This window comes from Oryzias latipes, chromosome 23, assembly GCF_002234675.1.
Source record: "Oryzias latipes chromosome 23, ASM223467v1".
Lineage (NCBI taxonomy): Eukaryota > Metazoa > Chordata > Actinopteri > Beloniformes > Adrianichthyidae > Oryzias > Oryzias latipes.
Genome location: NC_019881.2, coordinates 8,355,166 through 8,377,124, shown reverse-complemented (window position 1 = coordinate 8,377,124; position 21,959 = coordinate 8,355,166). Strand labels below are relative to the sequence as shown.

General features: G+C 37.2%; 2 protein-coding genes across 4 annotated transcripts in view; one reads left to right on the top strand and one right to left on the bottom strand.

Annotated features, from left to right (window-relative positions):
* Window positions 1-12,119, bottom strand: part of cerk (ceramide kinase) — a 49,616-nt gene extending 37,497 nt beyond the window's left edge. The window contains exon 1 of the mRNA XM_023952621.1: window positions 11,833-12,119. Within this exon, the coding sequence (XP_023808389.1) occupies window positions 11,833-11,995 (163 nt within the window). The 5' untranslated portion in view covers window positions 11,996-12,119. The remainder of the gene's footprint in view (window positions 1-11,832) is intronic.
* A 1,008-nt stretch (window positions 12,120-13,127) lies between these two features.
* Window positions 13,128-21,959, top strand: part of tbc1d22a (TBC1 domain family member 22A) — a 143,123-nt gene continuing 134,291 nt past the window's right edge. For 2 of the 3 annotated variants that reach the window (XM_023952363.1, XM_023952361.1), the window contains exons 1-2: window positions 13,128-13,381; window positions 13,817-13,873. In XM_023952363.1, coding sequence (XP_023808131.1) covers window positions 13,320-13,381; window positions 13,817-13,873 — 119 coding nt within the window. In that variant the 5' untranslated portion in view covers window positions 13,128-13,319. The remainder of the gene's footprint in view (window positions 13,382-13,816; window positions 13,874-21,959) is intronic. The other variant, XM_023952362.1, reaches the window with a different exon arrangement.

Below are 21,959 nucleotides of genomic sequence, written 5' to 3'. Positions count from 1 at the left end.
AAGCCTACATGTTTCCGGTGAAAACAAGATAAAGTTGCAGTTGCTGGATTTAGATAATTCATCTCCACATTTTAAAGTTGTTAGCTTCTAAGAAATAAATCTGCATTTTTCTTTGTTAAAACCTATAAAAAAATGTACCTGTCCTCTTTTATAGTCTCTTATAGAAGGGTTCTATTAGGCCAAAATTGTTCAAATGCACCACAACAAAATGAATCTTATTTTGAGGAAGGGAGACATTTGCTTTTTGCTAAAGTAACCCACACACACTCACTGAGGTACAGACACATAATCCTGTCACTACACAGAACTTTTTCCCCATTGCAGTCCCTAAGCTACATGCTAAGCCCCCGGCCATACAAACCAGATCCTCTCTGCTCTGACATACTTTCCTTTGTGCTTAAAAAGAATCGTAGCGCTCACAGTGCTGCCTATTTACACCACAGGGCTCAGCGTACAGCTGTGAGCCCGATAGGTCTGATATCTGCAAAAAAGTCCGCTCTGTGGTAACTGTGGGGGAAAAGCCTCTTTTCATTTCTGGAACTTGTTCATGAATTTTAATGTTTGGTGGCAACAAATGAAATGCTTTACAGCTGACGGAGAACCCTCAAAAGCGTAGTCTGGTGTCATAAAGGTCATAAGAGATTTTGGAATAGTGAGTATCATTTTAGGGAAATACGCTTATAATTTACTGGTTTGGACCTTGGGGCAGCATGATAGTAGTTGGATAGGCTCCAGCAACCTTGTGACCCTGAACCGGACCAAGTGGAAAATGCTTTGATGGATGGACCTCTGGGCTTGCACTTGGCTGCAGTAGGAGGTATTTACACAACTGACTTTCTAAATTTTCTAAATGAAAGATTTTCATTTAGCTTCCCTCTTATTGCTTTTCAGGCAGTTTCGGGGTTTAGTTATTGACTAGATCATTTCAATTCAGACATTTTTCATTTTGAAATTGTAAATCAATCTTCCAATCAACAGGGCTTTAGGGAAAGTCATCTAAACATAAACAAGATTCAAGAAGAACATAGTGATCTAGCCAGTATAGTGTTCCCTTGCTATATTCCAATCTTTCATGCTTTTTTTTTTTTACTACAACGGTGGGTTCTGCATCCTGACTGGATGTTGACCGTGTCTCCTGTACAGAATCCATTCAGTTTGAAAAATTTACAAAAATCTACAATAGCAAGCAGACTTGTTTTTCTATGACGGTTTGAATCATGAGAGCTTAAAAAAGAGAGAAAATTCTATAAATTTTAAATATAATAGTGTGGTAAAATGCAATTCAGGCAAAATGTATTTATTGCTTTAAATGCAAAATAGTGTTAGATTTTAAGTTTACAAACAAAGAAAAATTGACTGTGCAGCGCTACTGTCACTAGAAGTAAACAAATCTTCAAAATAAAGTCGGTGAAGCTTCCAATTTTCAAAGTAAAACTGTCAGGTGTTTTCTGTGGTTGAAAAAATGAAACTGAAATTCTGCTTATTGAAATAAGTTCTGAAAAAAGGAATTTACTTTAACACCAAACCTTTAGCTCCAGTGTTTACATTCTTTTAATTACGGTAACTCTTCAACCATTGATGCAAATAATGTCACTCCAGCGGATTCTACAATGCAGAAAAGCAGCCTTGCACAGCTCTGCACAGTAGTGATTACGTAATCAACATGAGTTGGATGATTGACGAGCGGCTTCTCATACTAGATTTGCACCAATATGCAATGTTTTAGAATGTAAAGTGTTGCAGAACTTTGAGGATGGAAAAACTGGGGCGAACATTTTCAGGACTTGTTATTCAACGATCCAATACAACAGTGATGTTTCTTTTTTTGCTGTTTTTGTTGCTGCTGAATTTTACAAGGTTGACTAAAAAAACTTGTTTAAAGTGACAAACAACATTTCTTTCCAGTGAAATCTTTGTGTTTTAATCAGTTTTGTTAATTTTTATCTCTTTTTCTATATAAAGGTATAAATGATGTTCATTTAATATATATAATCAAAATAATACATCCAGTAAAAAGACAGCAACTGTAGAAACACATTATATAAAATAAATATATGAAAGAATCGGGGTTTGATCTGTGAATCGTAAAGCTTGTTTGGTGAATCGAATCGGATCGCAACCTAAGTAACAATCCACAACCCTAGTTCACTGTTCTTGGAAAGGGATCAAGCAGTAAAAAACAATAATGTGAAACCAAAACTGAGAAAAACATAAACAATAGCACATCAACCCTGTCGACTGTAACTCTACTCCTTGTGCTCTATCTAATGCTATTGTACTCTTTTGCCTAAAGTGTGGATCCAATCTCTGCTGACCCAGAAAGAAGCACCTTCTCTAAGATCAGGGTACCAATTTATTCCATTGAAACCTGATAAATGAACGAGTACCTGTGCAGATGAAGCCTCTGTGGGTACGAATAAGAAGCTTAGTCAGACTTAGAAAGTGCTAACATCTTGTACGTGTGGCATTTCATATAGCAGGTGTTATCTTTAGAAGTGTGTCAAAGGTTGCATTTATTTCACTATTGATGTTCTTTATCAGAATCCTGAGAAGCAAAGTAGAACAATAAAGCATTCTATTATTTAATTTTTAGCATTCATTCTTTATCCTAATGGGAATTTCCTCCCAACATCTTACAAACATCAAACAAGTACGAGCAATTAAGTAGCTTCTGTTCTACAAGTATAGACATGTTTCCCATTATCATATTCAACTTTTGTTTTCAGGTTAATGATTTTTCACTAAAAGCGTGGCTCAGACTCTGACCTATAGTCATTTCTAAGAATAGTGAAACAAAAAGCAGTCTGTTTTAAAAATAAACCTTGGAATTCTTCACACCTTGGACTCTGGTGAGTACGAGGAGTTTATAATATGGAAGTCTAAAATAAATGTCTGCAACCAGTACCCAGTGGTCTTTTAAAGAATTGCAACGCTTGATACTTCTAGGTTTGCATCCAATTCAGGAAGGTCCAAACACGTGACAAAAATTCCTGGACTACGTCCACACTAAGGTACATTTTTGAAACGGAAATGGATAAACCTTTTCCACAATGTGACATCTTTTATGGCAAAAATGGTCTCGACCCCTGCTTTTTATTTATATACAGCTTACAGTGTTCTGTGTCCTGACTGGCTGTTAACTGTCAGTCAATCTCCCGCACAGAATAAGTTCAGCTTGCCAGAGTGACATAATTATTTGGTTGCAAGCAGATCTTTGCTTTCATTCTATATTAAGTGTGTAATCAGTGTTTTACAGCCTTAAAACATCTATATTTTATTGTAAAAAATAAAACAGAACGTGACTCCTGCAATTAACAAGGGACCACTTTTATTAGTTCTGTTTATTACAATTAAACAACATATAAATTAGATGGACTAGTGTAGTGGTTCACATTCCAGCTGTGTCTTTACTTCGTGGGGTTTGAAATGTTCTCCCTGTGTATGTATGAGTTTTATCTGGGAGTTCTGGTTTCCTTCCACAGTTCAAAAATATCTTTCGTAGGTTGATGGTACTGTATCTCTACATTGTCCCTAGGTGTAAAGGTGAGTATGTGTGGTTGAGCAGCCCTGCGCCAGAGTGGCATCCTGTCCTGCATGTACCCTGTCTCTGCCCAACAGTAGCTGAGTTAGGCTCCAGCAGAGATTTGACTCTGTCTTCTGAAACGCAGTGTCAGACTGGCCTCTCTAGAGTGTCAGGCTCATAACCTCTTAATCCTGTACATCCTGCTTTGCCTAAATCACGTTGGAGAAAGCAGGATTTTTTACTGATGACTTAAACACACAGTGCTTTACTGTACATCGTCGTACAACCTAGATTCTGTCCCTCTTACAATTTTAGTGATCAAACATCAGTCCGAGAGCTTATCAAAGTGCACAATAGATCTGCAACAGCTGCAATCACGCTGTCGTGACACGACATACCTTGTGTTTGTTTGCACGGTAGAGTTAGTGTTTGTGTGCATCTGTGACAACACAAAGCCAGGCTTCTTCCGCTGACAACCGGCTGTCATCATGCTCCTATTTTGCTTTTTTCTCCTCCCAGTACACAGTGGATCAGTTCTGATACTTTTACTGTGGTGGTGCTTTGGCACTGACAATTCAGCAGAGAACAAACTGCTGTACATCTGAGGAAGGCTTCGTTCATTCTCTGTTGGCTGCCACAGATTTTTTGTTAGCTTTACATTACTCTTACTGTTGTTATCTTTTGCAGTGAGGAATCTGTACTATCACCTTAAAACAAAGGTGGAACTTTCTTAACTAAAATTATGAATTTTTCCTTAAAAAATAACAGAAAATTTATTTTACCTGACAAAACAAAAGAAATCGCTTTAATCGCTGTGATCATCTTTTTTTCTTTTGTAAAAGTGTTCCCAGAGGTCTTTAAATCATGATGATGCCGTTTTTAGCTAAAATAAAAGAAAACTGTGACCATTTCATGCAGAGCAGCTGCAGTGCATTAGAAATTCACATCTGAGTTGTGAGCGTCAGAAATGCAATTTTAAGCTTAAGTCCTCCATTATGAGAAAAATGCCAAAAGAACATGCAAAAAAACACCAAAAACACGATTTTCATTGGAGTGGGTCTTCAAAAGAAATTCAGTTCATTGATTTGATGAATCAATATTGCATTTTCTAATTGAAGATTGATTCCATAGCAGTTATTCAACAATTTAAAACAGTCCAAACTCTAGAACCACTGTAAAAAAAACAAAAAAACAATTTATGTCGGTCTACAATGTATTGAAATAGAAGAGCTACATTTTAAACAAAACAAGGCTTGCGGGTGTAATTAGCTTTAGAGGTCCTATCTTATTGCCCCAACCTAAAGTAAATAATTGCAATCAAGGGCCAGTGGGACCAGTGATGCAGCAAAACTTTAACAGTTTACTCCAGCTATCGTGCTCTGGCAATGTTTGTTTATCTGTGTTTGTCTCCCTCCCTGTGCAGCAGTCTCTCAGAGCTGAGACAGGCCTGTGCATTGAGGACCAGCTTTAGATTACAAAGCGCAGATCTGCCTGGGTACACATGGTGGTAAGCTGTCAGACAAGACGTAGATTTCTCTCAGGCACACTAGTGTTTGTCGAGCGAATGCTTAAGCAAACAGATAAAGAAAGAAAACAAAACAAAACAATGGAAGTGTAAAGAATGGCAGGAGAAGAGTAGGGGTGTAATAAAATGGCTAGTTCCATTTGCCTAAAGTTATAACACTGGAGTTAAAACTTGTACTCACAACTAAGGTTAATATGTCATAAATTACTTTAAAAAATCTTCTGAACTTCTGGATTTTTTGTAGTTTTTAATCAATGTCACATAACATATTAAATTATCTTTTGAAATACCATATATTTAGTAGTGGCCCATCTTTTATTGATCCCCATTTCTGATAAATGACGGCTTTGACGAGATGTCAAGACAAATGGACGCCAGTCTCCAATAGCAGCCAATCTCTTTTGAATTACCATAACTCTTTGACTTTCTGTGCAATTAACCCTTGTGCTATCCTAGGCACTTTAACATTGGGAGTTGGGTCATCTGGACCCACTAGACAGTGCGCTGAACCTTTTTTCTTCAATGATTTGTGATCTTCACTGGTGTCCATGGATTGCATGAAATCCTCTTCACCTTTATCCACCTTTGTCGTGGTAGGGAGAACACGTCAATGTAAGGGTGGGGTCATAGGATAGCACAAGGGTTAACATAATTCCAATGCATGCTGAAAGCGGAGAAAAACTGTTTTGTGCTGATATTCAACACTTCACAGAAGTAAAGGAACCTTGGAAGTAAAGTGCTGCATATCAGGGCATAGCTGCTTTCCCCAGCTTTCAAAATATGTTGGAATTACTGTATGTTAATTGCAAAACCTGTTAAAGAGCTACAATAATTCAAATTGTGTTATCTCCTGTCGCCAGCTCCGGTGTTAAAGGGTTAAGCACCGATCTGTAATAACGCAGTCGAAAAGTCTCCAAGGACCCATTGCGCAAAGGTGGGTGGAAGAGGTTGAGAAGTGCATGAAAGTGCTATCCCCGATATGTTAATCCTCTCCTTTGACAAGGAAAGAAAGAGCAGAACTGTGGCCGGACAGAGGGTACATGGTCATATGAAACAATTTTGTGCTCTGCTCCTGAAAGTGCGGTACCATACCATATTTTACTGCCAAATAAAACCCGTTTACCCATCATCTTTCTAGTCATCAGCTTCATCAGCTTTCTTTTTAGTTTTTAATAAACTATTGGAAGATATATGGTGTTCAAGTGTATCCAAGATGAGTTGGGATATGTTTTGTAGTTATTCATGATATTGCTAATGTTTTGTCTTTTCCTTTGGTTTAATAAAATGACGGCACTGAGGGTTTAAACAGTGATCAGCAGCAGCTTAACTATTATTTGCATTGAATCAATTTATAACAGTAGCTACAATTTGTAGGCTTGGAAAAAAAAACAACTTTATTTACCGGTATCAAGTTTTTCATTACGTCTTGCAACACGTTCAGAAAGTCAAGTCACTTTTTTAGATTTTTCAGGACACTGATGTGAACCACCCATTATTCCCAACCTATTCCCAGCAGCAGGTGCTACTGCAGGACCCTCCCAGAAAGCAAAGGACTGACAGAGGATTTACAGAATGCACAAACTAACTTTGATTATTTCCATTTTGTTTATTTTCTGATACTAAAGGAAGTTTTATTTTGAAAAACTACCGGATTATGTTCACCACATTCGTCTGTCTTGTCACATCACGTGACGTTAAGCAGTTGTTCAGATCGCTAAGTTAGCACTCCAAAGTTAAAAAGCTAATGAAATAAAAAGAAAACGTATTTGGAACGTTTCTTTGGGGAGAAAAAGCCAGTGAAGAACCCGAACAGGGGTCTCTGACTTCAAAGAAAAATAAAACTGATGTTTACAGACAAAACAAGGAGTCTTCCTCGATATATGGATTTATTGAGACAGTTGTTCTCCTGTACCAGAAGCTGCTCTGCTTGATATGCGATGCCTGATTCTCAATATTTCACATATGCAAATAATAACAATGGTGAATTAACGTCTATTAACGTCTATTATTATATTTAGAAAATACCAGTTTTATGGCGGTTGAGGCATTTTTTTGTGCTTTATTTATCCATCACACTTTGAAAGTTGGACGCGGCTAAAGTTAACGTCTGGTTGTTAGCGTCCACAATAATGTCTTCATCTTCATCAAAAGTCTAGGTCTAAAACAGCTGCAAACATTTTAAAGAGAATGAAGATTAAATCAAATAAAGTTGCCAACAGAAGTTTTTTCTGATCTGAGGGAACTTGTATAAAGGAGAAAAGGGTGAATTAGGAAGGCAGCTGTTAAGATACTTTAGTACAGTTTAATCTGTGTTAAAAAAAATACATATTGAATCAGGATTTATGTAAAAACAAAATATGAAAAATCTTTTTTCTCTGAAAGATTATCTGAGACTGGGTTGAGTTTCAGTGTTATGATGGCATTTAATGAAAAAAAAAATGTACCACTAAGGTCGCTTTTATTGAATTTTTACAAATCCGAAACAACTGCTACAAATCAACAATTTTCCTTCATAGAATCTTCGTCATCTGCAAAAGAAAAAAAAAAACAGTAGCATTTTAACCTGGAAGCTGAAAAATATTAAACGTCAACATATGCTCCGTTCGGACCTGTCCATGAAAATACTGTCTGACATTAAACTGGTCCACTGCCTGAAAAAGGTTAGGGACCACTGCTCTGCTCTAATGCGGACCGTGGAATAGCCTGACTGAGAAGGGTTTTAAGAAAAGTGAGTTGATTTCATGGACTGATTCTTTTTTTTAATTATTATTATCATTTTTTTTCCGCGTTTCGTTGTGTTTTATGTAAAGTACTTTGAGGCGTTGTATAATAGGAAAGGTGATCTCTGAATAAAGTTGAACTGGAATTCAAATTAAGGCAATATGTGCCATTCAAGTTGTGTTTGTGCTGAATTTTGCATTTTACCGGTGTTTTACAGTATCAGACTAGAAAAAAACGTGAGGAACAAAACAAGAGCGAAGGGAATGTTTGTGAAGAGCACTAGAAGGTCCTTATTTGGGAAGGTGGGAATCAGCCAAACAAACTCTCTTCTCACCACTCTGATCTCCATTAAAGTTACAGTGTAACTAAAGTGCACCACATACAACTAGTAGTACAGGATTGTTCAAAGGTCTGAAAGGAAAGTGATTTAGAGTTCAAGTCCCACTGATTTTCACACACCTGGTGTGTAAAATTTCTTGGACAAACTCCCTGGGGGAATGCACTCCGGAATCAATGTGCTTCTTTAACTCTCTAACCCAACCCGCTTAATATTGAGTGTCAAGCAAGGACAGATTGGGTCCTATTTTTAGTCTTTGGTATGACCACAAGCATAGATTTGAACCCATGACCTCATAGGTTCAGGGTGTACACCCCTCCACTAGGCCACTGAGCTAATTTATTCAATTAGCCATCTACATTGAGTGCCGTTTAATGAAATGTGAGATAGCATGTTTTTCTTTAAAGCAGCTTTAAAACTTTCATAACCGTACTGGTAACAACTCACTTTAGTTAACTGAACTACTTCTGTCACAACAATCACAAGGAGGAAGTTGACTCAATAAGTGGAAATCTTTCTGGCAGGTTCTTACAGGACACTAGATTGCACTTCTGAGAAGGTCAGTGGGCAGGTTTTTCCTGAAGCATGCAGAGCCAGTTGTAATCACTCCGCTCAGTGTGGTGAAGTAAATGCAGGGCCCATCTAGCCAAACAAACATTACCTCAACTAAACCTAAGCACCTTTAGATTGAGTGGGAGCTGTTAGATGTAAATAGTGGAAACATTCAGAGGGCTATTCTTGATAGAGCTGCATCCTCATCTTGGTCAGTTTATAACTCGAATTACTTGCACTACAGAAAAATATAATTTAAAGAAATCGGATTGTCAAGAACATGTTAAAAACAGTGCTGAGTAAGAATGGTTATTCTGAAAAATACACTGACTGAGTAATAGCTGTTTCTTTTCAACAGAGGTCTATGAGATTTTGGCTTCTTGGAGCCAGTGGGTACTTCCTACTTGGAACACGAGATGTAAGGGGTTATAGAAAATAAATGTTCTGCAAACACAGAGGACAATCCTTTTTCTCAAATGCGCATGCCTATATGCAAAACATTAACTACCAAAACACAACTTTTGATGTTTATTTTTGTTGTAAAGTTGAATCATTTTATTTTGGAATAAAGATTACCTAACCTTCTCTCCAGTATTTGGTTTGTATACTGCAATTGGCTATTTTTACTTTTCAAATGTGTTTCAATATAGAAGTTAAAAAAAAATTTCTCCTTGTGCTAAACAACCTTTTCATGGAAAAACTGGCAGTTTAGACATAAAATGTGGATTGTAATATAAAACTATGATTTTACTATCTGCAGAATCAGTCTGTATGCACTTGTGAGGGTTAAAACAAGGCCATAACGTTAAGTGGAAAAGAAAAATACCTTTTTGTTTGTCCTTAGTTAATTGTTCACAGTGACTAATGCAGAGCCATGTTTCGACCTCTTAAGACCTGAGCTAATATTTGAGCTAACCATCTACACACGGAAAGGTTAAGACAAAAATTTTCAATACATCTTTGAGTGGGGATTTGCTTTATCAACAAGTTTGGCATGGACGAAAGTATCTAAGTTTGTTCAGGAACCAGCATGATTTCATGAGTTCTTTAAGTACAAAAAAAGGTTTTTTTTAACCTTGTTTGAATACGACTGTTCACAGAATCCGGTTTATATTTATTAGAACAAGTCCGCCTTTTATCCTCTGTGGGTTGTGCCTCTTCAAAAGTGTTGCAGCAGCTTTACACCTGTTCAGTGTTGCAACAGCAACAGTGAGACTTGAATATCTCACTGAACAACATATTTTCAAACAAAGGTAGCCTAAAACAAAATTAATTTGCAAAGTAGTTGTTAGGTTGATATTACTTTGGAATAGAAACAAAGTTTTCATTCATCCATCCATTTTCTAGACCCCGTTTAGCCCTTTCGGGGTCCTGGGGTTGCCCAAACCTGTCCCAGCTACTGCTAGGCAAAGACGACCCTGGACAGGTCGCCAGCCAGTCACAGGGCTTAAACGTTTTTAAATAATTAAACATAAAATAAATATAAAGTCATTGAGATGAAAACCTAACAAATATGAACATTGCACAAAGACTTTACGAATCAGCTGTGTTCTGAGGATGACAATTTTGATGATTATAAAAATTAATTTACATACACTTTTTTAAACGACAAACTGCTCAAACACAATGCATTGTGGTCTATATTCAACAATCTAGAGAGCTTTGGAGACCTTTTGAAATTTTAGATTTGTATACCTTGGCAAATTGGCAAATGCTCTATTTAGTGCACTCATTGACTATATATGAGAACTGAACTGAGTCACCCCTCCCCTCTAACGTTGCAAACAGGAAGTACCCACTGGCTCCAAGAAACCAAAAAGGCTATGTCCGAAATCCTTCACTGCTCACTACATAGCTTTTTTAGTAGAAAAATAAAACAGCTATTGCTCAGTCATTGTAGTTTTCAAAATACCCATTCTTGCTCAGAACCTTTGTTAGGATGTTTGTGAAAATCCTATTTTTATTTCATTATGTTTTTTCTGCAGTACAAGTTATTCAAGTTATAAACGGGGCAATCTTGATGCCTTATTAAAAGTATGTGCTCTCACGTCCAACGTTCGATACCTTTGACAGATTTAGTGTAGCTTGCTTTCAAGTGGCAAGGGTTTGGCCTTCCAAAAAGTCCATTCCTGATTGGCGAGATTCCCCATGAAAACAGTGACTCAGACCAATCACTGCTTACTCACGTCGTCAGCGCCAACAAACTGCGACTCAATGGACTTAATTTTGTTGGACATGTTGGACATGTCTTTTTCAATACCACATCTTCCCTATTTGTCACAGGACATTATTAAAGTGATTCCACAATTTTTAATATTTTTCAGAAGATCGTTCAATTTGTGTTGTTGCATGCTTTATGTCTGCCTAGTGCAGTTTATTATTCTGTATTAAGGGCTTGAACTTGTGACCGTACTTTAATGCACTCATTAACAAAAAAAATAGAATATGGATTTAATCTAGTTAGAAACTGAAGTAAGCCATTTTCTACATCCCACTGACTCTGTCCAGTTCCCACATACAGTCAATGACTTTAAAACTAAGATGTTTTTTTTATATTTGTTAGCCTATGCTCTATTGTGCATTGGTATTGTGAGTTATAGATAAAAGTAGCTATAAATTGCTTAATATATACTGATGACACAATACTGTCATTGAAGTTCAATAGGAGGTGTAAAAGCATTTTACAATAAAGAAACTGTCATATGCAATACAAAGCCTACTTTAAATAAAGATTTTACTTAATTGTTTTAATTTGACTAATTTGTTGTTATTTAACCAAAGAAGCTAGCATACAGGATATGCACGTGCCCAGTGGAAAATGGGGAATCATGTTTGGCTATATGAATAATGTAAATACTGAACTTTATCCCAGGGTACACATTAACAGGCGACCTTGCCAAGCGCTTATAACAGGGTTGTAAGAACTTGTGACCGAAAACTTCCTTTGTCCCGCTCTTGACCATGAGCAGACTAGAACTTACAGCTACTACTGTTTCCTTTAGCACGGTCAAAAACATAATACATCGACTTTATGCTAGTAGCACGGCGGCTGCTCGTGATATCCCTTTAGATGCATGCAAAAGGTGTTTGTGTGTTGTGGTTACACTTTTCCTTCCTCCTAATCACGAGTAGTTAGCTTTCAACAGACAAGACTCCTGGTAAAGCTTTACTTACATGTTTTAGAAATGCCAGAGCTTCTTTTTTGGCTTTTCTCTTCTATTTCCTTCCACACAAAGACATGACGATTTAAAGCCGCTTCCACCGCTTGGTGTTGATGAAGAAGCTTCGACGACAGCAATGTCAATTGACTCTTGGTATCCTCGGCTGGACCGGTCATTGTCAACGGTGTTTCGGTGTCCTCATCCCAATTTTGGTACGACCAGCGTCACAAAACTCGCTTTCTGGACGAATCGCTTTACCTTCGACTGGTGCTAGCGGAGGAACAGGCGCTTCAACAAAGATCGTGCATGAAAACGATGGTTTCCTCTGTCGCGGAAAACGAACATTGACCCAGTTTTTGCGGTGTGAGAAAACTCAGCTCTTACACTAAAAACACATGTATATATATTTTTTATAACTAGACACTTTCTATTTGTTTGATGATTAAGATCTGTATTTCAAACATTTCTGGGCAATTCTGCCAGAGTTCACTTTCCAGTCATAACTTCCGATGTCTACTTTCTTAAAATAAAGGTTTTTCAGAAAATTCCTAGCGAAATTTTGATTAATTCGTTTAAAACAATCATGAATAAATAATTAGTAACTTATATCAGCCACCTTCATTGTTTAATTAAAAAAGAAGAAAACAAACGCGGTCACGCACATTTCTGACAGAGTGAGATGTCTTCATTTTGGGAATGCTGTTTGTGCTTTGCTGCTTGTTATAATCCAGTTACGAAACGCAGCATCAGCAGACGAGACCATTTATTCGAAATTCTTAAAAACAACCTTTATAACTCTTTGTTTTTAGTTATTTATTCTTGCTTTCTGTCGTACATTTTTATATAACCTAGAGTTGAAATTGTCCATGATTCTGTGTTTTTATGTTTCAGAACATGCATATTCTTATTTTATTATTTAAATCGTCACATTTCTGTATGTGCAAACATAATAATAATAATAATAATAATAATAATAATAATAATAATAATAAAAAGGTTTGTTGGTGAAAGAGGAAGCTTTTATGAGACAAATTCTACAAACATTTCAGGGATTCTCCTTTTTATTTAAAAAAAGTTCATTAAAAGTCTGTTTTTCCTTGATGCTCAGGCGTCCAGAACGTGTAGTGATCTAACAGTAGCAATACTTTCAGCTACATTTTGTAATTTTATATGAAACAAAATGATTGCAATATGTTTTTCTGATTCTATAAATAGTGCTGGTCCTGATGCTAGTGACTGACAGACGGGAAATTCTGTCAATACAGCAAAGACCACGGATCAATCACGTCAACAGCTTCTGTAACAGATCTCACTTGTAATTGGTCCATCTGGTCTCAGCCAATCACGGCCGCGTTTACTTGCCTATCCGGCAGTATCAACATGGCAGCTTTCTGAGTTCAGGAGGGGATCTGGCGTAAATAAAGACCGATTAAACACTTCAGAGACAGCGACAGCGTTCGGGTTTCGAAGTTGGGGACTTTCTGGAGTGTGGGGGGGAAGATGTCGAGTGACGGAAATAAAAAACAGTTCTGGAAAAGAAACGCAGAGAAGCTTCCTGGCAGGTATGTGACGTGTTCCCAGGCTCTTCTGCTTAGCTGTGTGTGCAGCTAGTTTCACTCAGCTGACGCCGCATTCTTCAGCTTCCCTTGCAACTTTGTTTTCGTAATAATTTCTACCAACTCGGGGGAGTGCTGACTTTTTTTAGTATTCTAATTTTTAAGCTAAATAGCTATAAACAGAAAGTACACGTTGCTAATTTAGCCTAAAAAGCTATGCTAACATAGCTATGTATAGTACTAGTTGTAACTTGTGTGTTTTTGTAGCCGTTATTTGTTAGTTTAGTTCAAATAATAAATCGAATTTAAACTTCTTTCCTTAATATAAATCCTTTATTTGCAGTTTTCCCCGTGTTGGTTCCTCTTTTAGCAGTTGCTAACTAAGCTAACTTTGGCAGCCTGTCACAGATTTCTTCATTCATTTTCGGTGTTCCTCCTCAGCATCCAGCATGTGTACGGGGCGCAGCATCCACCCTTCGACCCACGACTCCATGCAAAGTAAGTTCAGTGTCTTTTGTTGCTCTAATTGAACGCCAACAGATTTTTTAAAGGAAAGTCTGCTGTTATCTAAACTTCTGAGCCACCATGTTTGATTTCATTCCAAAAAATTTGCTTATGTGATTTAGATCTCCGTGGCGCCAGGTGTGAATACCTAAAGGGCCTATCTCATGTAAAATGAACTTTTTGAGCTTTGAAGTTAATGTTAATTACTCACAAAGAAACCCCCAAAGCGGCATTTTGCTCTGTTCATGCATTTCGGAGTATTCCTCTAAAAACGTGAACACCAGCCCCTCCCAATCCAGCGAAAAAAAGTGAATTTTTCACATTGTGACATCACAAAGTGAGAACAGCCCCTTCCAGGAAGAGTCTGCACTGTCAGCTCCGCCCCAGGCTAACAAACACACTCACTTTCTCTGCGCAGTGATAGGCAAAAACGCTGTCATTTTAAATGCACAATGTGCACGTCCCTTTTTTGCAAAAGTTTGGATTTTGCTTGTTTCGTGGGCGAAACGCAGAGGCCGCTGCTAAGGCCGACTCTAGGTTGACGCCATGAAAATGGGCGCCACCCACAATGAGAGACAGGCGGAGCCTCAGAGTTCGAGTTGTCTTTCTTCTGGGAATGAAAATGAGCTGTGAAAATAACTAATATTTCATAATAAATGGTTCTTTAGTGTGCCAAAGGTAATATTTCATCATATATATGGACATAGTTTACTCTGAAAGGCTTAAGTAAAGTGTGATGTAGACCAACTCTGATAAAAAGTTGTGTTTTTGGTGTATATAAGCTGTTATTTAACGGGAGAGCATGTAAATAGAGAGACCTCAGGGAGGGGAGTTGGGTTCGGTTCGGGCCAACTAAAGCTGGGGGATATGACCAAAAAATAAATTCTCTGATTTTTCTCAAACTAAATTTGATTTTTGCTTCATTTTAATCATTTTTTTCCCTCTATACCTGTAATTTCTTTAACTGAAAGTAAAAAAATGCGGCAGGTGATTTATCAGTTGTTGCTATGTTAAGCATGGAGAAATTACGGTATGGGCATGGGAATACTGCTTTGTTTTTTTGTCTGTCCACATTCAAATGAATTCATTCAGTTATTTATTCAAACACGTCTTGCTTTCATCAGAGTGTCTCAGTTTCGGGCGTTGAAACAAAATGGTTGAACTCCCATTTTAGGTATCATCAGCCTTCAAACAGCAGCAGACATTACCGAAGCAGCTTCATTCAACTGAAGGAACTGTTCCTGTTTTGGTAACAAGCTCCTATTGGCTAGCTGCCATTTCAACGTCTGTCCCTAGCGAGAAACGGCTGACCTTAGTCCACACAACTGAAGCACAAGAAAGCAAAACAAATCCTGATTTTTGCCAGAAATAAATCTTCTTAAAGGGCAGATCATGCTATTCCTAGGCCTTGCAGAGTAAACTAAATCCATATACTGTATATGATGATTTATTACCTTTTGGCATATTAAAGATTGTATGAAATATGAGCAATGGTTGGTAAATTACTTCTAGTTAATTACTATTTAGTGGATACTTAGTTACATGATCAAAATTATAATTAAATTACTTAACCTATTAGAAAAAGTAATCCACTACTTTTTATTCACTTTATCTACTTTCATATATAAATTCTTAAGGGAAAAACAGCACAAACAAGATCCTCATATCTTCATTTAACATTATTTTAAAGCAATGACCTCATGGAAAGTATGAATCTGCTTCAAGACGTTCCCTGGTTTTATATTAGAATTCAGACAGCAATGTGAAAAATGACACAAAAATAAGTTACAACACGTGTGGTCTATGCCACTGCTCAAAGTGAGATGTGGAAAAAACGGTTCTGCCTTTATTCATATCTATCATGTCTGAAAAGAAGCCACTCTGTTAAAAACACAAAGAACTGTTTTATGCCTCCCTGTTCATTTTTGCTGACTTTAGGTTTTCCATTACAATGAGTTGCACCTGTACCTCGCTGCATCTGCCTTTAATGTAAAGTTCTGCACTGCTGGGAGTCAACTGTACGCCCCCCCCCCCTGCAGAATGCATTGAGCACTGACCCATATTGTCCACAGATGCCGTCACGTGCAGCTTTAGAGAGAGAAATAAAGTAAGAAAGGGTGAATTAATACAGAAAAGGAAGGGGTCGGCTCTTGTCTTTCACACTAAAGAGCCGACTTTAGAGTTGTTTCATCCTCAGCCGACACATCTATCTGTACTCGGGGTGGGTCTCTGCTCTGCTGCTCACCTGCTGCTCCTCTGGGATGAGAAGACTCCTTCAGCATCTCTTTGTGTCTCATCTTTGAGCCAGTTTGGAAAACAAAGTGACTGCAGTAATGAGGACATGTCTGTACTTTATCCGATCCCCAATTCTGGAAATAACTGGCGTGTATGCGCCAGTTATTTCTTTTTCTTTTTTAAATTAACTTCCGTTTCATTTAACAGAGAGAAAATGTCAGAGCCTGCAAAACCTAAGTAATGAAGTAATGAGGGTTCCTGTAGTCCAGTAATTATAATTCATTAGCAAAATTTGAACTGTAATTCGTTACGTTCCTCAGTTACTGACAAAATAAATTAAATGACAGTAATTTGTTACTTTGTAATCTGTTACCCTCAACAATGAATGAGTTATTTTTGTGAGCTAATTTTCTTATTCGGAAGTAATATGACTATATCTCTGAGGCGCCGCCTTTCGCTCCTTCTGGGTGCCGCCGATTTCCTGACGTTAATATAGAGCCGGCCTCGGCAGCGCGTCTGCATTTCGCCCACAAAAACCGAGAACATCTAAACTTTTGCAAAGGTGGATGTGCATATTGTGCATATGAAGTGAAAGTGCTTTGCTGAACACCGCCAGCTCTGCGGAGAAAGTGGGTGTTTGTTAGCCTGAGGACCCACTTGTTGTGGTGGGAGGTATCGTCGCTCAGGGAGCAGGGTTTGAGAGGAACACTCAGAGATGCGTGAATGGCTCAAAGTACTGCTTCTGAGTGTTTTTTTTTTTGAGGAATTATTATAATACACTTAAAAACTAAAAGAAAAGTTGATTTTACCTGATATAGGCCCTCTTTATTTCCTTGCACACCTGACATGTTTGCACACAATTTTGTATGCAATTTTGGACGTCTCTTTATTTCAGTTTGTACGTGTACACTTGTACATGTTGGACATACTAATATATTTGATATTATATTTCCTTATTTTCGTCTTGCACTGAAATGGTGATGCTTCAATTTCATTGTATAATGGACAATGACAATGAAAGCCTGTCTATATATCTATCTCTTTTAAACAACAACTTTGAATTCATCGCTGAAATCGAATTATCGCCCAGCCCTAGTGCCATTGGTCCCCTTCACACCTTCTAGGTGAATTCCTGATGGACCACTGCCACACTGCAGAAACTGTTTTGGAAAACGACACAGGTTTTATGAGATTGTCTAAAATACATCATAATCAGAAGGCCTCTAGGAATGCCTGGAAAATAGATCAAAAGATGATCAGAGTGGGTTTTTAATGAGGCTGTATTTGTGGAAAAAAAGCTCAACCTTCTTAATTTCCTTTAGTAAGTGGCTTACTGCAGGAATCTGGACGTTTGTTTTGGTGGTTCACAGCTCACAATAGTGAGACATCCTGGGTTGAGATGTGGCTGTTTGAAGAAGGGAGAACCGACTTTTTCCTGTGAGTCCAGCCAGTGGAATTCTGGGAACTTTTTGACTAGACTGTGTGGCGCTTCCTGTTCTGCAGCGTTAAGAGGAAGTGACTTGACCAGAAATTCCTGCTGTGGGATGTTTATCGCAGGCTGAGTGAAGACGATCTTTTGTCTTCTATTCATTTTGTTGTTGTTTGCATTGACTGTAGAAACAATGAACAAAGTGAGGTGTGACGTCACCAACAGAAAACGCCTTACCTCCGGCTCTCGCAAAAATCAGGCCAAAAACCGTCACCATTGTTTCCTGATACGACTGCCGCCATTTTGGAACCCGTGGACTGTGATTGATTTGAGTCAGGTTTTTAGGGGAGCTACAGTCGCCAATCATAAGTGAGCTTGTCTAAAGTCCACACCCCTTCCACCGAAAGCGGGCTCAGGAGAAGCTGTCAATCAAACGTTAGAAGTGGGGGCCAGCGGGCGCCACCTCCTTTTACTGAGTCATCTGATTGGTCAGTTTAAACCTCGAATAACTGGCAATAAAGAAAAATTATCTTTAAAAAAATTAGGATTAGAAAGAACATGTTAAGAAAAAAAGTATCAGAGTCAGATTCTGAGAAATTTAAATGACTTTTCTCAATAACAGTCCATGGGATTTTGGCGTCTTGGAACCTGCAGGTACTTCCTATTGGGGAACACAAGGGGAGAGTGGTTGACCTCTCCATTTTTTCTACAGTCAATGGTGACTTAAAAAGTTAATTTCTGTCTACAAAGATATACGTTCAATTTGACACCATTCTTTTTCTTTATTTTAGAAAAAAGTTTTTTCCCAATTTGATATTTCGCATCTGTTGGAATTATTCAAAAATTGGCAGAATTTTCTGTATTCTTTTTATTTTTTCTCCCTTTTTTTAAATTGTAGTTGCAGTTAAAAATGACTTTTGAAGTAAGAAGGCAATATCTTTAAAAAAAAAATAACATGGCTAAGTTAGGGTTGTCGCGATGTTATTTTCTGTCTTTATTTTGAATACTTTCACATAAAAACACTTATAAATGGTTTTATGTTTTTGATTCTTTTGAAGTATAGAAGGAAAAACAAAGAGTAGTTTGAGCATATACAGCAGGTTTTCATCTTATTGTACTACAAGGCAGCGAAACAACGCATTCTATCAGTGGTCCTCCACCCCTGGGCCATGAACCGGTACCGGTCCGTACAATAGGTACCGGACTGCAGAGGGAAAAAAACAAGACCTTCATTTTTTCAGTTTTATGTATAACCTGATCCTGGAAAACTATTGGATTCTCTTTTCCACTAAATGTCAGACAGTCTTTGTTATGAGGGGCCGTATAAGACATTATTTATTCTGAACCATTCACATTCATACATTCTTGCTCTCACAGTCATATATACTCTCCTTCGCATACATATATTCTCTTACGCATCCATATATTCTCTCTCTCACATTCATACATTCTTGCTCTCACAGTCATATATACTCTCTTTCGCATACATATATTCTCACTTGCACATCCATATATTCTCTCTCTCGCATGCATATATATTACTTTACACATACATACATTCTCACTCTCATTGTCACTCTTAAAAAAGAATGTATGTATGTGAAAGACAAGTATATATGAACGTGTGAGGAAGAGTTTATATGTGTGTGTGAGAGAGGAGTATGCATGAAACGGAAGTGACTTTGGATGAAAAGGAAGGCACTTTGAATGAAAAGGAAGGCACTTTGCATGAAACGGAAGGCAGATGATTTCTCGTGCTCTGATTGGACGAGAGGCCGCCACCTCCCATTTTGAACAGACGCTAACACGAACCAATAAGAAGGCCATCGGAACCTTAAGAAATATTTTATCTTCACCTCAAGTGGTCACAAATCTGTCTGCATCTCTAGAGACACAAAGGAATGTCTCAAATACCAATAATGGTAATAGAAGTGCCACCGAAACAGAGAATCCGTATCCACCTTCTTCCTAGCCCCCATGAGCCTTTGCGTGAATTATGGGCGACACTTCCTGTAGACGCTGGAACACGCATTTACATTAAAACAAATTCCTCTTGTTTTCGATCCATAACTACATATAAATGTGGGAAAACCAGCTGTCATTTCTTAAAAAAGGCAACGGTGAGGTGGAGATGAAATATTTGTTAAGGTTCCGATGGCTTCAGGACCCCCGTGGCTACTTCTTGCCGGTTCGTTTTTAAAAAAAAAAAAAACTTTATTAACAATATCTTGCACATACAAAATACCAAACACAAAACTCCACTGTGTGCAAAATACAATCTTCACGTTCGCCATGAGAATGAACAAAAAAAACATAATGATAACCATGTAAAACAGGTTATGCAAAAAGAAAACAAAAATAATAAGGCAAAGGAATCTGTTAAAGTTTCAGGAGAGACCATGTTTCAACTGTTCTGACAGCTTTTTTGTTAGTGGAAGATTTAATACTGTTCACATACAAAACCATTTCTTTCTGAAAAACATAAAACACGTTTTTTTTGTTGGCATATTTACACTTGTGTATAAAGTATTTAGCCATAATTATAAGTAAATTAACTACATATATTTTTTCTGCATTAAGTCTTTCTTGTGTAAAATATCCAAAAATAATATGCTCGTAAAATAATCTATAATCTTCACATGGATGAGTTCTTATAAAATGTATCACATCTTTCCAAAATAGTTGAGTGAAAGAGCAAAACCAAAAAAGATGAGGCACAGTTTCTGGTGAGGAATGACAGAATGAACAGTTTATGTCCAGATCTTTTTTAAACTTAGTAAAGAAATGTTTCACTGGATAAAATCTGTGAAGAATTTTGAAAGAAATTTCTCTGATTTTATTGGTGATGAAATACTTTTGTGGCAGGGTCCAAACCTTTTCCCACTGAATTCTACATCCAAAGCTGTTCCAGTATGAGATAACATACGGTTTTGTGGCAATCTCATTTTGAAACAGAGAACGGATACTTTGATTATTCCTGCTAGCTGAAAAACATACCTTTCCACACCACAAGTCTGTTAATTTGGGATTTCTTGCTGGTTCATGTTAGCGTCTGCACTGTAATCCCTAGCGAGTTGACTGAACTTTAAAATTATTGTGTAACAGATTACGCAACAGTTAAGTTATATTATTAAAACTTTTAAGTTAACATTTATTAAAATTCATATTGTCAGTTGGCTTACATTTGTATTATTTCATATAAAAAATATTAAGATTCCTCAACTTATAAAAGAGAGATTATTTACTTAAAGTTTTTAATATTTTCCAACTAAAAAACGCTTTAACTAACTATATTTTTATATTACTCAACTCATAAAATATGTAAAATTCACTCAAATGCTTTATAAATTCTTTAACTCATTAAATGTGTAGCATTGAAAATATTTAAAATTCTTCAGCTTAAAATGTATTCTAAACAGAGATAGAGATGATACTGCCCCACTACATTTTAAAGGCTAACATTGATAAAAACCAACAAACGTGAAGGCCACACAATAGTGATTGCATAATACACTTTTTTTAATTGCTCTTTAAAAAAAAGCACAAATATCAAGAGGATGAAGAAACAATAAGTGCAATAAAACTGCATTATAAGAGTGCCACACAACATATTGACAAAAAGAGTTGGTTTTGTATTGTACGGCAGAAAAAGCATATGATCACAACAAAACACATTAGTTACATAACACTTAAACCAACAAATAGTCCATTCTGGAAGACTCACTCAACGAAACATTCTTCAGCGTCAATAAATGTCCTTTCAGTGGTTTGCTGTCCTCAAGGCTCAAGACAGCATTCTGAATAAATATGAAGGCAAGTTCAAGTTTTTTGGGGTGCTGTAGGTCCAGAGCATAGATGTCCCGAAGAGTTAGAAGAGATTAGTCAGCCAGATGTGTGGGACCACTGACGGCAGCATCAGGAGCATCACCACGACAACTGAGAAGATACCCACAGCAGTGTCTGTGAGGTCTGGTATTCTGGAAAATACAAAACAAAAAACACAGATGAGTTCAGACCCTCAAAGATATTCATCACACTAATGTCCAAAACTGACATTCCTGCCATCTGTCAATGGGAATCTTTTCATGCTAACATTCTGTTAGCTTTTAATCAACTGGCTATGATGTTTTAAGGACCAACTCCAATTAAAATTGTGTTTTTAAAAAGTTCTTTAGCATTTTTCTGAAGGAGGACATTTATAAAATAATTTAAGACTAAAGCTTCATTTTTCTTTATTCAAATAATGATGGATCAGGAGCAGAAAAAGGTAAACGAAAATGTTCCCACTCCTTCCAATCAGGAGTCCCTGATGTTCGTCTCATCTTCCATCTCATTTTTAAAACCATTTAAAAATATCACTCAGTTTACAAACTACAAACAATTGCCCTATTTATTATGTCACTCAATAAAATCTCA